Raw genomic sequence first — 15,185 nt, 5'->3', positions numbered from 1 at the left:
ACTCTCATTTGGTGAGTTCTCTTTTGCTTGGTATAAAGCTGGGCAGAATGTATTTCTTTCCTAATTAATCGGAGCTATGTTTCTGATCTTAACTTAAGTTATATACATAAATATTTTAGCCTAGTGGCATGTCCCAATATTAAAATAATAATCTTGCAGTCTGGGCTGAGGGGATTCTGAGCCTTCAGAAAAATAATCAGTGTTTTAAATGTTATTTATTATATTAATTATTTTGGTTTGACATTCTATAATATATCTGGCACATAACATAACTTATTCTGGGTGGTTGTTGATATGATATTACAGGTAGTCCTCAACTTACAACCACAACTGAGCCCAAAATGTCTGTTGCAAAGTGAAACATTTGTTAAGTGAGTTTTGCCCCATTTTATGACCTGTCTTGTCACAATTGTTAAATGAATCATTGCAGTTGTTAGAGTAGTAACATGATTGTTCATAGAACCTGTCTTTCTTACTGACTTTGCTTGTCAGAAAGTCACAAAAGGTGATCACCTGACCCCAGGACAGTGCAACCATTATAAATCTGAGTCAATTTTCAAGCAACTGAATTTTGATCGTGTGACTATGGGGATGCTGCAGTGATAATAAGTGCGAAAAATGGTCATAAATATTTTTGGGGTGCCATTGTAACTTCAAACAGTCACTAAACGAACTGTTGGAAGTCAAGGATTATCTGTATTCAGTACAGAGATTCACTACTATCAGTTTCAATCCCTGAGAGGTATGTTAGGTTGTGGCAAGGTACAATTCTAATAAATTAATAAATCAATAAATCTTAATAGGGAAACCTGTCATTGATTTTGCAAATGTGTATTATAAGCAAGGAATCATATATGCAAATGTAAACATCTATCTATGGAGCAGTACTTTCTAGGGTCTTTTTCCACTGTAACCACTGGTGCAATGTCACACTTTGTTCTGGAGGATCTTCTGTCTCTTAACAATATATTCTAAAAATGCACTGTAAGATCCTAGAGAAAGGACTCAGTCCTTCTCCATTTTGCAATAAAGTTCGATCAGCAGAAGTTAAATCACTGAATACTTTCATTCAACTTTTATCATTATTATTTATAATTAATATGTTACTGTCCAATAAAAGTTTGGAAACATATTGGCTCTTGGATCTGCTGATCAACATTGATTTGGCAAATTAAATTCCCAATCTCTCGTCATTTGGGCCTGAAAAGGTCCATTTTTTGTTTTCATTCCCGTTACCATATATTTTGAAACCAGGATGGTCTACCAAGTGGTCTGGCTGCCAGCAGTTGCTAATTTGTTTAATTCACACTGTGGCATTATGCAGGGTGCACCACAAGGAAGCAAACTAGCTTCACACCCCACATCAAACTGTAAATCACATCATGACTGGCTGTAAGCTGAGGACATATAATGGTTCAATCTCTGATTTTTTTAAAAAATTTAAAATCATGCTGCGTTTAAATGGTTAGAAAGCTTAGACATTAGCATTTGAACATAAAACATATATTTTATTATGTTTTACTAATCTAGGTGGAATGCTAATGTATGTTGTAGTCCATGTATGATATGCCATATGCCAAATAAATAATCATCATTAATATACTGTATACTTTTTAAGGACTGCCATGCAGAATGCTGTAAAAAGTGTTCCCTTTCTAATGGAGCTCATTGCAGTGATGGTCCATGTTGTAATGACACCTGCCTTGTAAGTTATTTTAATTGCATCTTTACTAAATGGCACTGAATTAGAAAATGTAATTCCATAAGATAAAAATAAAAAAAACTGAGCTACTATTAGGAACAAAGGCTCCTGGGCAGAGAGATACCACAACTTAACTGTTTCCCTGAAAATCATATCACCCCATCCCACCGGTTGCTTTTCTACCAATGAATGAAAATGATACTGTACTTGTATATGATTTTTTTCACCCAATTAAAAGGCTAATATTTTTTTTTAAAGTCTTAAATGCTTGGTTGTTACTTGACTGTTTTTTAACTGACAATATTTTGATTTTCAGTTTTTTCCACGAGGCTTTGAGTGTCGCTATGAAGTGAATGAATGTGATATTACTGAAATCTGTACTGGTGACTCCGGCCAGGTAATGATACAATGTATTTTGAATATATTAATACTGATTTATCAGTAAGGTGATCTCCTTCCCTTTCATTTGTGTAACAATACTAAACTTTCACCTAGGACCAAAATTTGAATTTGAGAAAGGTGGGGGAAAAAATACTTTCTATGTCTAAAACCTAAGCTGTGCTGATATACGTATTCCCAAATGATTTAGGATCCATATTTTTTTTTTAATTCTTGGGATTATTAATTCTTTTTTTAAATTTTTAATTTTTATATAACATGTAAAAATTCAATTTCAATCAAGCAGTGTGTTGTCTGGGTACAATCATTTTTAAGAAATCATAATCAAAATGTTTACAATAATATTCATCACAAAAATATTAATTCTATAATAACGTTAATATTTTACTTATCTACCTTAACAAGTCTCCTTTATAACTTCAGTCCTTTTTATATCTCCATATTTCTAACTTCTGCTTTTTATTATCTAACCATTGGTAAAATAATTCACCACCCAGAAATACCCTACATGAACAGAAAATGCAAGTAAATTCTAAGGGATAATTCCACTGTTTTTAAAGTAAAGGAATACTTTGCCTTTCAGTGCCCACCCAATCTTCATAAGCAAGATGGATTTGCTTGCGATTCAAATCAGGTAAGTTAAAACAGAGCCTGCATGAGCTTAGCCTATATCAGGACAGTGTTTTTGGAAGTTGCAACACTCTCAATTTCACTTCACAGGGTGTCACTCAGGGATGCTCACAAAGGTTATAGAAGCAGGCTAGGTGGCTATTAAGGAAGGGATTTTTCCCCAAACTGTCAGATATGTAAGAATGAATAAACAATTGTTCAGAAATTTTGGTTTAAAAATAAGGGGTGGGGGGGGCGGCGAAATATGTAGCATATGGAGCCATAAAACCTAGTGCCATCAGGCACTTAAAATGTTATATTTCTTCCTTCTCCTCCTTCCTCTCCCACAGTTATGAGATATATGGCTTCTGGTCACTTTTTGCATATTATTGATGCCTGTTGCATGCTGCCATTGTTGCGCACCACTGTCAGAAAGGCTTCAGCCTAGATCCTGCTTAAGTTATTAATACTTTTTACAGGGGTTTTGCCCTTCTTGCTTATGGGTAATAATATTCTTTGGATGTTGTTTTCTTTGTTTGTTTTGATGGCTTATGCTGTTTTAAATGTTATTTGGTTATTAGCTACTTTAAGCTTTAAAATGCTTTCTTTAAATATAGGAACTATTTAAGTAACTAGTAATGCAAATTTCATTACTCTAGTTTACTTTTGCTATTTCCTTGTGTAATTATTCTATCCAATATAATTATTCTTTTCACTGAGTACTGCATGTGTTACGTCTTCTCAGCAGTTACTAGGATAATGCTCTAAGCTCTATTTGATATCCTCTGAGTTTACTTCATTATGCTGGGAATTCTATTCTGCAACTTTTACCTTCTTTCAAATTCTACTTTGCAACTTGGGACGTATAGTTTCAGGCTCGAGATAAAAAAGCAATGTAACTGCTTTTTGTTCACATATTTTAATGTCTCTTTATTAAAAATGAACTCTCAAATCTCCTAACTTGCCTGGAAGCAAAATATAAAGTTATACTAACATTTTATTAGCCTGGTGGGAAAAAAAAGATTTTGAGCATCCTAGCTATCTTGAAAGCAAAGCCAAGCAGTATTATTAGAAATTTTTTGGGGCTCCCTGCTAGTAAAAAGGACAAGGCTCATGGCAATATCTGGCTTTTTATGGACAAAGAAGTATGATGCTGACTACAATGTATTCCCATTTAGGGACGTTGCTATAGTGGGGAGTGTAAGACAAGAGATAATCAATGCAAATACATCTGGGGCAATAGTAAGTTAATTTATACAAAAATATTTCTTAGCATATTCTATCAGCTTTTTACTATGTTATGAATGAATTAAAAGGTAATGTTGTATAAAAATAATTTGTAGGGGCACTTTGGAATTTATATGTGCAGACTTAGTACTAATTCTCCCTACCCTATGTTGACATTTAAAAAGCTTCTCTCTCCTCTCCCTCTCCTTGTGTCTCTCCCTCTCTCTTTCGATCAATATATGTGATTTATATTATCCTCTATTGTCTGTGGGTGTTCCAGCATTTGGGGGAACAGGCCTTATTCTCAGAATCAGGATCAATGTAATTTAGTGTATCATGTTTGAAAAGAGGGGGTGGGTGAATCTGAATAAAGAACTATGTTGCCCTGCAGAAAGCTTCCACAGAGTTTTAGCAGAATCGGAGGATAAAATCTCTTCTCCTCCATAAAATATTCCCAAATAAGTCACTCTTACCTACAAATTAAAAAAAATTAATTGCAAACATACAAGATTTACTAAGGTTTTTTTTGTCCTTGACAAAAAGAAGTATCTTCCAGACCTTCTCATTGTATTAGGAAAATAACTCTATCTTTTGTTCTTGTTGTTTTTCTGCCTTCTTGTTCTTAATAGACAATATACAGTTTTTTATAATCTTATAACCCAGACAGAAGAAGCAAATTTTTTAGGCATATGAAAATTTTTGGGGACATTCACTTTTTTAAAAAGGAAATCATATGATACATTACTACTGTTATTTGGTTCTTTGCTTTTAATTTATTTAAATATACAGTGAGCAGTAAAACACTAAAAAGAAAAATAGGAAAAAAAACAAATTACAGAAAAGCAAAAACAAAATCATTTGGAAGAATATAGAAAATGTGTTGTCATCTTAGCAAGCGAGAGAGAACATTTTAAACATCCCTGTTATGTTCATAGTATATGATAGCTGTAGTAAAATTATTTATGGCATGATTAAACATTGGGAATAAAACCATTTTTAGCATTATTGGAAATGACCTTATTTTCTTCTACAGAGGCTTCAGGGTCTCACAAACACTGTTACGAGAAGCTTAACACAGAAGGTACACAGAAAGGAAACTGTGGAAAAGATGGAGACAAATGGATTCCTTGCCACAAACAGTAAGAATGCTAGATTTAATTGTTCTTAAACTGACTTGATTCTTGGCCTAAAAGACACAGGAGCAGAATTTTTCACTTTATTACAGGGAACCTTGCTTCCCGCAGAAGGTACTACTGAACTTTTGGGGGTCTCACGTAGCCTCAAAGATAACATGGGATACTGTGTGATGACAACTGGGGGAATAGAGAAGCATTTTTACACTCATTCAAGGCACTTTTCAAATTCACTTCGTCATTTTCAGCTCAATAACAGCTTGAATAGTAACACATTTTCTCATTTGATATGTTATCCATATTTTTCAGGTTTCTAATGGCCTGTAGCCCTTATTTATTTTTGGTATTTATTTATTTATTTATAGTATTTAAATGTAATCTTTCATAAAGCATATCAATGCTTGATAATTTTTAGCATTTGGACAACTTGCATTCTAGAAGTGAATGCGTAGCGTGACTATTTCTCACAAAGTTTAGAATTAAATTCTTGAATGAAAGAAGAATTAAAATCATTTGGAATTCTGCTATAGTGCAGTCCAATTGTATTTTTCCCTAGAGGCAAGTTTCTTAATTTGTCAAAATAGTCTTTCTCTTCCCATTCCAAAAAATAGCTTATTATGTATCTTGTCTTTGTCTTACAGTGACGTGTTCTGTGGATTATTGCTTTGTGCAAATCTTGATGGGGTTCCACGAATTGGTCACCTTCAGGGAGAAATTATTCCAACTTCTTTTTTCCACCAAGGTGTTGTAGTAAACTGCAGGTATGTAAAATCTGATTCGGTGTGCAAGACTGGCTTTTTCAGTTTACCTAAAAATTTGAACATTCAAACAGATTGTTTCTCAATAAATTAAGTTAAAACAAAATTTAATTAGTTGAGTTTAATTTCTTATGATTTTTTTTCATTGTACTGGCTTTGAATAGGTTGTTTAATACAGATGTAAAATTATTCTACTGTTACATTGAGATAATTTGAAATTCCATTGTTTCAATGTTGTCAAATTAATTTTCATTTTTCTTTTCTTTTAGTATGTTTCTTATTTAGACACACAAAATTGTTCAAAACAGCAAACATCCATAAATAGAGTGAAAAAAATAATCATATTATTTTGCTTCCTGGATTTTCAGGAATTGGATTTCATTTATGCATGCTATAAATATTTTACATCTCTTTATTCTGATGAAGTTTAATAATGCTAGTAACAATTTAAAACTTCTTCTTGTAGTTGTGCACATGTACTTTTAGATGATGAAACAGATTTAGGATATGTAGAAGATGGAACTCCCTGTGGTCCTAATATGATGTGTATGGACCGAAGATGCCTCTCTATTCAGTCCTTGAACATAAGCAGCTGTCCTATGGATGCTAATGGAAAAGTTTGTTCGGGACATGGGGTAAGTCCCAGGTCAGCAGAATATGTGACAAACCATTTCATAGAAAAACATTTTTCTTACTTCTAATCTATACTGATATCTTTACACATGAAGACAGAAAGCATACATTCCTGATAGGATGTACAATAACTTACCCTTTCATCTCATTAACTTTTATTAATTTAGCCATTCTTATTTTCTTCTACAACAGGACTGTCAAACTCACGGTCCACAGGCCAGATGCATCATGTACTGGCAATGCCCATGCCTGGTTTAGTGAAGGGGTGGGTAAAGTCCCAATACACCATCTTATGCCGCCATGATGATGCAAGTTTGACATCCCTGTTCTACTACTACTACTATTTACTCCTGGGGTTTTTATTACTACTGTTTATGCCTGGAATGGAACAACATTATTCTATAAAGACATATAATAGAAATATTGTACAGAACCATAATTATCAGAGTTACATGCAGAACCCAGTTTGGCATACTTATGCAAAGGATTGTCCTCCATTGAAATACAGCTTTTTCTCTGGTAGCTATAATTCCCCCTCTTCCAGTGGTGGGATTCAAATAATTTAACAACCGGTTCTCTGCCCTAATGACCGGCTGGGTAGGTGTGGCTGGGTGGTCATGTGACTGGGTGGGTGTGGCCAGAGTGGGTGTGACATGGGACTCATGTGGTGCTAAGGCAGGACTTCCCTGAGACCCTCACTCACTCTCATTATGCAGATAATCCTCTAGTTACAAATGTAATAGAGCCTGCCAATTACATTTGTAACTTGGGGATTTGTTTGATTGAATCACGTTAAATAAACGTGATCACTCTGTGCTTTCCCCAATGCATTTGTTAATCAAATGCACAGGTCATTAAATGCACATGAGGTATCTAAGGCTGGGGAGCCTCCCCCAATCCACTGAGATACCTCATGCTGCCCACAATTGCTTCCCCCCATCCTGCTCCGCCAGGTCTCTACGGACTGGGCCTGCTTTGCTAGCATCCCAGATTCCACTTACTCCTCCCCATTCCATTTCCCATGGATTACTTACTTTTTGAAGATCTCCAGAGGTCCAGAAGAGGCAGACCCACTGGCAGAGAAGCCAAAGTGTTTTATTCAGCTGATGGTAAAGCTGTAAAAATGTGAAATCTAAGGAAAACATTTTCACCATCTTCTGAGTAAAAGACTTTTGCTTAGGGCCATGTAGCCAGCAGGCCTCCTGCTTTAGGACAGCTTCAGGCATTGAGGTAGCAACAGCAGCCAATCAACGAGGAGCTTGCTTCCTTTGACTTATTGGACTGAACTGCAAGACCCTTGTTGATTGGCTGCCATGCCGAATCCCTGAAGCTGCTCATTTGAACTAGTCAGTCAATAGCAAGCAGGTGGCTGCTACATGGTGGCCAACTGGGCTCAATCTAAGCCTGCAGACCCTCATGGCAGAGAAGCCGGTCTTCTATTCAGATGGGGAAAGCTGTTTTCCTTACATCTCAGTTCTTACAGTTTCACTGGCTTCTGAATAAAAGACTTTGGCTTCTCTGCCATGTGGGTCAGCCTCTTCTGCAGGTCTCTGAAAAGTAAGTACAGTAAAGCCATGGGAAATGGGGTGGGGAGGAATAAATGGATTGGGCCCGTGGAGGCTCCGTTTCGGCCTGTAGCAGGCGGAGGCAGGCCTCTGGAGGCCCAAACGGGGCCTTGGAGGGCTGGATTGGGCCCATGGAAGCTCCATTTTGGCCTATAACAATGGGTTGAGGCTTCAGCTGGTTTGGTGCGCTGAGCAAACAGTTATCAACCAGTTCAACTGAACTGGTGTGAACCAGCTGAATCCCACCACTGCCTCCTTGCCTTCTGTGGGGCATAGATTGTACCTCTTGCGTGAAACTGATAACCTCTCCCCTTTCCATTCAATCATATCTGTTTCTTGAGACTGCCTGAAACACATCATTTTTCTTGATAAAGTTTTTCAGAAGTAGTTTGCCATTTCCTTCTTCTAGGGCTGAGAGAAAATGGCTAGCCCTAAGTCACCCAGCTTACTCTGTGCCCAAGGCAGGACTAGAATTCATGGTCTTTTAGTTTCAGGCCTGATGCTTTACTGCTATGCCAAGCTGGCTCTTGATGTTTCCTTGGTAGCATGTAAGTGGTGCTTTTTTGTTGAAGAACTTGTTGAACTACCATCTCCTCTTCCTTTCCTAGTTAGAATATTCCCAGCTGCAGAATGGCAGCCATTCTGGTCACTTTTTGATACTCACACTGGAGTATCTAATAGTATTGAGCCAGTGGGAAGTATATCAGTATCCTATTTCTTGAGACTGGGTCCAAATACTTGTGAAATGAGATGTTTGTGGTGTTCTCTGAGCTTGGTTGTTTTCTTGCAAATGTTTTATTCCTTAAACTAGGTAACATTAATTAGCTTCATTGAGCACTGATGACATTACCTGGTTTGAGTAATGAAAGATCTGCAAGAAAATCACCAAACTCAGAAAGCACCAAAGACCCCTCATTTCAATTGTGAACTATAAATATCAATATTTATGAAATATTATTGTGAGCCTTTGAAACTTGGGTGAACATATACATTTGATTTTTGTTGTTGTTATTACAATAAGATATTTTTGTTTCTTATGTGATTATCTGAATAGTTAATGGATTAATATTTCACTTAAAAACCACATTGAAATGTTACATTTTCTGAGATGACAGAATGTTTTTCCTGAAATAATTTGTCTTTTTGCTTGTGAAAATATACAGTGATTCTTCAGGCTATGTACAGTCAAAAATACACAAAGCTGTGGAACAGTCGTGTTCACCTAGTTCCAGCTGTGATTTCAGAAAAATACAAATATTTTTTATTCTAGAATGAAAACATTTTAACTTATAAGCTATTAATTGCTTATTAGCATAATTCTGTGCTAACTGGGCAATGTGTGCTTCTGAAGGAACACTGAGACAGATCAGATTATCCTATGTTGATGAGATGACTTTGTTCTGGTAGTTTATGGCTATCCAAAGTCATCAGTGCAGCATTTTCCAAACAGAAGCCCATCTCCTCCGTTTCCTCCAAGACACCATTTTAATGATACACTAATATATGCCAATTTTTTTTTAGGTATGCAGTAATGAAGCCACTTGCATTTGTAGCACTACTTGGGCGGGTACAGATTGTAGCATGTTTGATCCTAGAAGGAAAGATGACTCAGAGAAACCAAGTGGACCAAAGGGTTTGTGTGATTTCAGTTCCTTTTACCACCATATAGTTATATTATTAACAGGAACATTTGTAACAAAGCATTTGAAAACTATTAAACTATTACATATATTTTATTTCTTTGTATACAAGTTTTACATCTATGGTCAGGAGGTATTTCACAAAAAGCAATGATATGAAAATATTTTGAATTTTGTTATTTTTCTAAAATATAGAAAAATATATTATTATAATTAATCCTAATAATAATTCTACCTATTGGTCTGGCAAAATGTCTAACATTTTAAATAGACTTTAATAATAAAGATTATATTTTTATATTTTAACACCTAAAAACCTTTATTAAAATAATGTATATATAGAAGTAATCTAATGTTCTTGGATATTTTCAGAGGTCATTTGTAGCACAGTTCTCTGCATATAGTACTGTTGAATTTAGTTGGAGTGGAAGTCTATGTAGGAAATAAAGCCTTGGATTACTTAACATGAACCTAATAAAAAAGTTACAGGATATTAATATATATTTGTAAAATCCAAGTTACTTATTTTTTTTATATTTGCAACTTAATAGTTTTTTTTTAACTGCAGCATGACTATTGATTTAAATATTCTGAATGCAAAAAAGCCTCTTTGAACCCACTGTAGGATCCCAAATACACAATTTAAAATCTTATGTATTTTAATACATTTAGAACAAATGCTCAAATATGACTGAGTAGCAGTTTGCATTTTTAAACCGGGCATCATTTGAATACTTGAATGATTTTGAATTTTATTACTGTATTTTCATGCCCATTCTTACTATCTAAGATGTTAGAATCCATTTAATTCCACCATAAATCCATTAATTAGGTGGAAAGGAATATTGGCTATAAGAATACAACCTACTGATAGTGGGGGACAGGGTTTCTAAATGGTATTATACTCTGTATTCATCGTTATACAGAAATTAATTCTGATAGACAAATTACTTATAGGGAGTTTTAATGCATTTAATATGTGTAAATTTTAGACTACCCTAATAAAAGAATGAAATGTTAGATTGTAAACATTTGAAAATTTCAAGAGGAGCAAAGCTAATATAAATGCTAGAAATTCATGAAATTATGTAAAACATTCATAAATGGCAAAAGGACAGAACTACAGAACCCCTGGGACTAGCTCTAGAAATAGGTACAAGGGTGTTTAAGGCTTTTCCAGTCCTGTACTGTGCCATTTTATAACAAAAAGCAAGCCTTAGTTGTAGCTTTTCTCTTCTCTCTCCAGCCTTATCCTTTTCCTAAATGAAAGCTTCAATAATAAAAGATACATACTCCATATTATGCAATTTAGGATTTGATTATCTCAAAGATTCCCATTTCTAGTGAGAGAAGAATTTCATTCCTCAAGATATAAAATTCACTGAAAATAAGTATTACTAAGGTTGTCCTTCTGTTACAATATTTTGATGATCCTTTCTTACTTCTAAAGAAAAATGCTTTGTGGAAAATAGAATTCTAATATGGCTCTGAAGGAAAATTTGGAAAATCTTTTGAAACTCCTTTGGATAAACCCAAACTTGATAAAAATAAGGGAAATGTAAGGGAAAAGGAGACATGAAGAGTGAATGGGAACAAACTGGTATTGAAAGAACATGTCTTTGCCTCCCAATTTTTCCTGTTCCTAGTTTTAATATTTCCTAATTTTGCATTTTGTTTACATAATGCAGATTATAATTTCAATTTGGAAACAAAAATTCTGCCAACATATTTATAGGGGAGTCTATAATCCTAGCCGTAATCTAATTTTAGTCATTAAAAGTCTGCAATATTTAAGAATATTCTTTTTCCAGCCAACCAACTAGTAACTATTTTAAAAACTCCACAACTAAAAATATTTTCAGTATTATACTTTTTCCTAAAAAAAGGTTTTCCCGATGCTCTGTAACTTTTAACATTTTCAAAGTGTAAAACTATTTCAGTTGGCTTTCAAAATACTGCTTTGCTTAGGTAAACCAATACGGGTAGTTCTTAACTTAACAACCCTTCATTTAGTAACTGTTTGAAGTTACAAAGCACTGAAAAAGTGACATGACTCTTTTTCATACTTACAATTGTTTCAGCACATCCCCACAGTCACATGATCAAAATTTGGATGCTTGACAGTTGACTCATATTTAAGACAGCTGCAGTGTCCCGAGGTCATGTGTTCACCTTTTGCAACCTTCTGACAAGCAAAGTCACCGGGGAAACCAGATTCAGTTAACAATCCTGTTACTAACTTAATGCGCAGTAATTCACTTTACAACTGTGGCAAGAAGGGTCATATAATGGAAAAAACCTCTCTTAAGAACTGACTTGCTTAGCAACAGAAATTTTGGGTTCAATTGTGGTTATAAGTTGAGGATACCTGTAGCTCTGAGATTTTTGTAAAACTTGAAAGCTGAAGAGAATCTTCATACTTTGCAAAAGTACTTATCAAAAAACCATCTTGTTTTCACTGCATTTGCGTACTTCATTTCTTTCACTCCTTTTACATATTTCAGGTTCTAAAGTTAGACTCAGAGATAAACTTTGAAATGTAATATTAAGAATTAAAACTGCAAGATATTTTCATACAATCAATATTTAAATAACTTTTCCCAATAAAATAATTTCCAGGTGGATAGGATAATAAATCTCATTGTGAGTTTGAAGCTAGAGAGATATTGGGAATTTAAAATACAGTTTGGTATTTATTTAGTAAAATACAACTGACTCAGAGAGGCTTCGGTGGAGGGTATTTTAGCATTGGTGAGATTCTGTGAGATCTGGAGGAAGCCATCATCTGACATTTGGGCAAGACACCCTATATTGCTGTTTATCCCACAGAGAATGAAGCACATTTCTCACATTACTTTTCTTTACTCAAACAAGGATATTCCATACTTCAAAACCCAGAGGTTTCAGGAAGATACTTTTGAATCTAATTCCTAAAGAAAATTGTAATCTCATAAAAAGTTAGGATGAACCTCAGCTGAATATTGATATGTATTTATCTATATATATAAAAGCGAAATATCACTTACGCACCATTACAAAATCTCCAGAACTATAAAGCCTACAAATTTGAAATTTGGCACATATATTCCTCTTGGCTTCTAGGTGTTCATCAAGAAAGGATTTTTCGAAATGACCATCAGAACATTAGTATTTCCTATATTATTATTAACACGCTCTGATGCTAAGGAGTTCTACTCCTCCTCCCCACCTGAAAAGAAATCTCTTCCAAATGCAAAACACAAGCAGAGGAGAGGAGTTTCAGTTTTAGTTTCACAGCACCAAGCAGCTTTAGTACAGAACAATTGAGCTAAGCCAAGCCCAGGCTCCTTTCTATCTCCTTCTTCCTCACACAGCAAATACTGTGTTTCAGTTTCCAAACAGCCCTCAACTCTCTCACACACTGACAGGACACTAGCCAGATGAGTACTGATGGATGCTGGTAGGCAGAGGCAAAATTTCTTCCCCTTATTTTCCTCCCCCAAAACTAAACCCAACCACATAGTTTCGTAGCGAAGCATAGGATTGACAACCAACAATCTTTATTATTCTGGTTAATAGATTATAAAATTTCTCTTTCCTTTTGCTAATCCTACGTAGTTGCCAGTTAGAATATAGCAGTTGTTTATTAGAGATTGTGCATAATGTAAGGCTAGATTGGAAAGGAAATCCATTTTTATGTGGAGTTAAAATTTTAGATATTAGAAACAGTTAAAAGTCTTGCGTTTATGTGTTTCTAATTGGGAAAGAAAATCCAATGTTATGGAACCTGCCAGTCTTAGTTTTGAAGAATAAGGACAGATTCAGGTTACACCAGGATAAATGAATTTTGTGTTGAACATGACACATTAATAAAAGATCTATGTCTCATCATTAATAAAGGTACATAACCATTAGCAGGGACTCACTTAATGTATGAAATGTTAGGTTTGGTGAACAGGCAGCCATCAGGGATCCTCTGCTTGCCCAGCCAAACTACAAATGAACAGTTTGAATGATGTCGATTAGGAACTACCGTGTTTCTCCAACAATACAGCCTCCCCCAATAGGAAGTCCCAGCATGTTTTATAGTCATAAAATGAAATTAAGCCCCTCTCCCCAAATTAAGGCCTATATTAAACAGGCGAAATGGGGGGAATGGCGGGGGGGGCTTGCCGTTAGGAAGTACTTTTGTTGCATACCTAGATATGGTGCTGCCTGCATTGACCTCAGCGTTGGTGGGGCACTTCGTATCGGGAGACCTTCCACCACCATTGCTTTCCCTTCTCCCCATGCTGCCGCAGCGTTTAGAGCAACGCCGTGGCGTTTGGCGCAGCCATGCGGTGTTTGGCGCAGCTACATGTGGCCAGCCAGGGCTCCTCCCTGCAACTGGAGCCTGGCAGTGACACTCAGCTTCAGGCGCTCCTGTCGCCGCCTTCCTGGGCATCGTTCAAAGGCAAAGCCTATTTTAAAAACGACGCCCTACTACTGGTATGACAAAGCCTTCCCTGCCCAAGAGGGCAGCCCAACCCCACGTGGGAGGCAAATCTCCCGGGGCCGTACCACAGGATCAGCCCACCCTGGGAGAAGTGCCCAGCTGCCATCCCTGCCTGGCGCCATGCAGAGCGCAAAGAGCTTCACCTGGGATGCCCAGCACAGCTGATAGGTGGGTTCCCCTGTCCGGCAGTGGAGCTCTCACCAGGGCAGCAAGCGCCTCCCTGCCAGACCCTCCGTTCATCCCGCCAAGGCCGCACCAGAGCCATGCGGGCTGGGCAGAGCCGGGAAAGCGAGCCGCAGGTACGCACCCGCCTGCCAAGCGAAAGAGCCAGGCTGACCCGAGCTTGGCTTCCTTCCCAAGTCCCTCCAGCCTGAACCCATAGGGGCCACTGGGAGAGGCTGCCCGAGGCAGTGATAGCGACCACCTGTCCACAGACAGGGAGGCGAGGCGACGGCAGCACTGCTTCCCTGGCCGGCGGATCCAGCGGAGAGAGCCCAAAGCTGTTCGTCCTTTCCACCCCTCGCCCAGCCCGTCCCCATCTCCACACATCTCCAAATGCGCCGGCAGCTCAGAGGAGGACGCAGCATGAGCCGTCGCCTTGCCTCCCTGTCCATGGATGGGTGGGCGCTATCATTGCCTTGGGCGGCCTCTCCCGGTGGCCCCTTTGGGTTTGGGCTGGAGGGACTTGGGAAGGAAGCCAAGCTCAGGTCAGCCTGGCTCTTTCGCTTGGCAGGCAGGCGCGCACCCGCGGCTCACTTTCCTGGCTCTGCCCAGCCCGCCCAGCTCCAGCGCGGCCCTGGCGGGATGAGCAGAGGGCCCAGCGTGGAGGTGCTCGCTGCCTTAGTGAGAGCTCCACCGCCGGGCAGGAGGGCCCGCCTGTAAGCTGAGCTGGGCACCCCAGGCAAAGCTCTTTGCACTCTGCCTGGTGCCAGGCAGGGATGGCGGCTGGGCGCTGATCCTGTGCTGCGGCCCCAGCAGATTCGCCTCCCCACGTGGGTTTTGGCTGCCCTCTCAGGCAGGGGAGGCTTTGCCGTACCGGTAGTAG

At 37.7% G+C, this 15,185-nt stretch overlaps 1 protein-coding gene across 6 annotated transcripts in view; it reads left to right on the top strand.

Annotated features, from left to right (window-relative positions):
* The window catches only part of ADAM23 (ADAM metallopeptidase domain 23), an 89,517-nt gene that overhangs the window by 55,985 nt on the left and 18,347 nt on the right, over positions 1-15,185 (top strand). For 3 of the 6 annotated variants that reach the window (XM_087919666.1, XM_026707745.2, XM_087919665.1), the window contains exons 17-24: positions 1,619-1,705; positions 2,019-2,099; positions 2,685-2,735; positions 3,889-3,952; positions 4,971-5,076; positions 5,712-5,831; positions 6,295-6,463; positions 9,548-9,659. In XM_087919666.1, the coding sequence (XP_087775792.1) occupies positions 1,619-1,705; positions 2,019-2,099; positions 2,685-2,735; positions 3,889-3,952; positions 4,971-5,076; positions 5,712-5,831; positions 6,295-6,463; positions 9,548-9,659 (790 nt within the window). Of the gene's footprint in view, positions 1-1,618; positions 1,706-2,018; positions 2,100-2,684; positions 2,736-3,888; positions 3,953-4,970; positions 5,077-5,711; positions 5,832-6,294; positions 6,464-9,547; positions 9,664-15,185 lie in introns of all 6 variants that reach the window. The other 3 variants (XM_087919668.1, XR_015740695.1, XM_087919667.1) reach the window with 3 other exon arrangements.

The sequence above is a fragment of the Pseudonaja textilis genome, chromosome 1 (assembly GCF_049901715.1).
Source record: "Pseudonaja textilis isolate UNSWEBS1 chromosome 1, rPseTex1.2, whole genome shotgun sequence".
Lineage (NCBI taxonomy): Eukaryota > Metazoa > Chordata > Lepidosauria > Squamata > Elapidae > Pseudonaja > Pseudonaja textilis.
The sequence above is the reverse complement of the archived record's forward strand: the minus strand, read 5'-3'. Positions and strand labels throughout refer to the sequence as shown.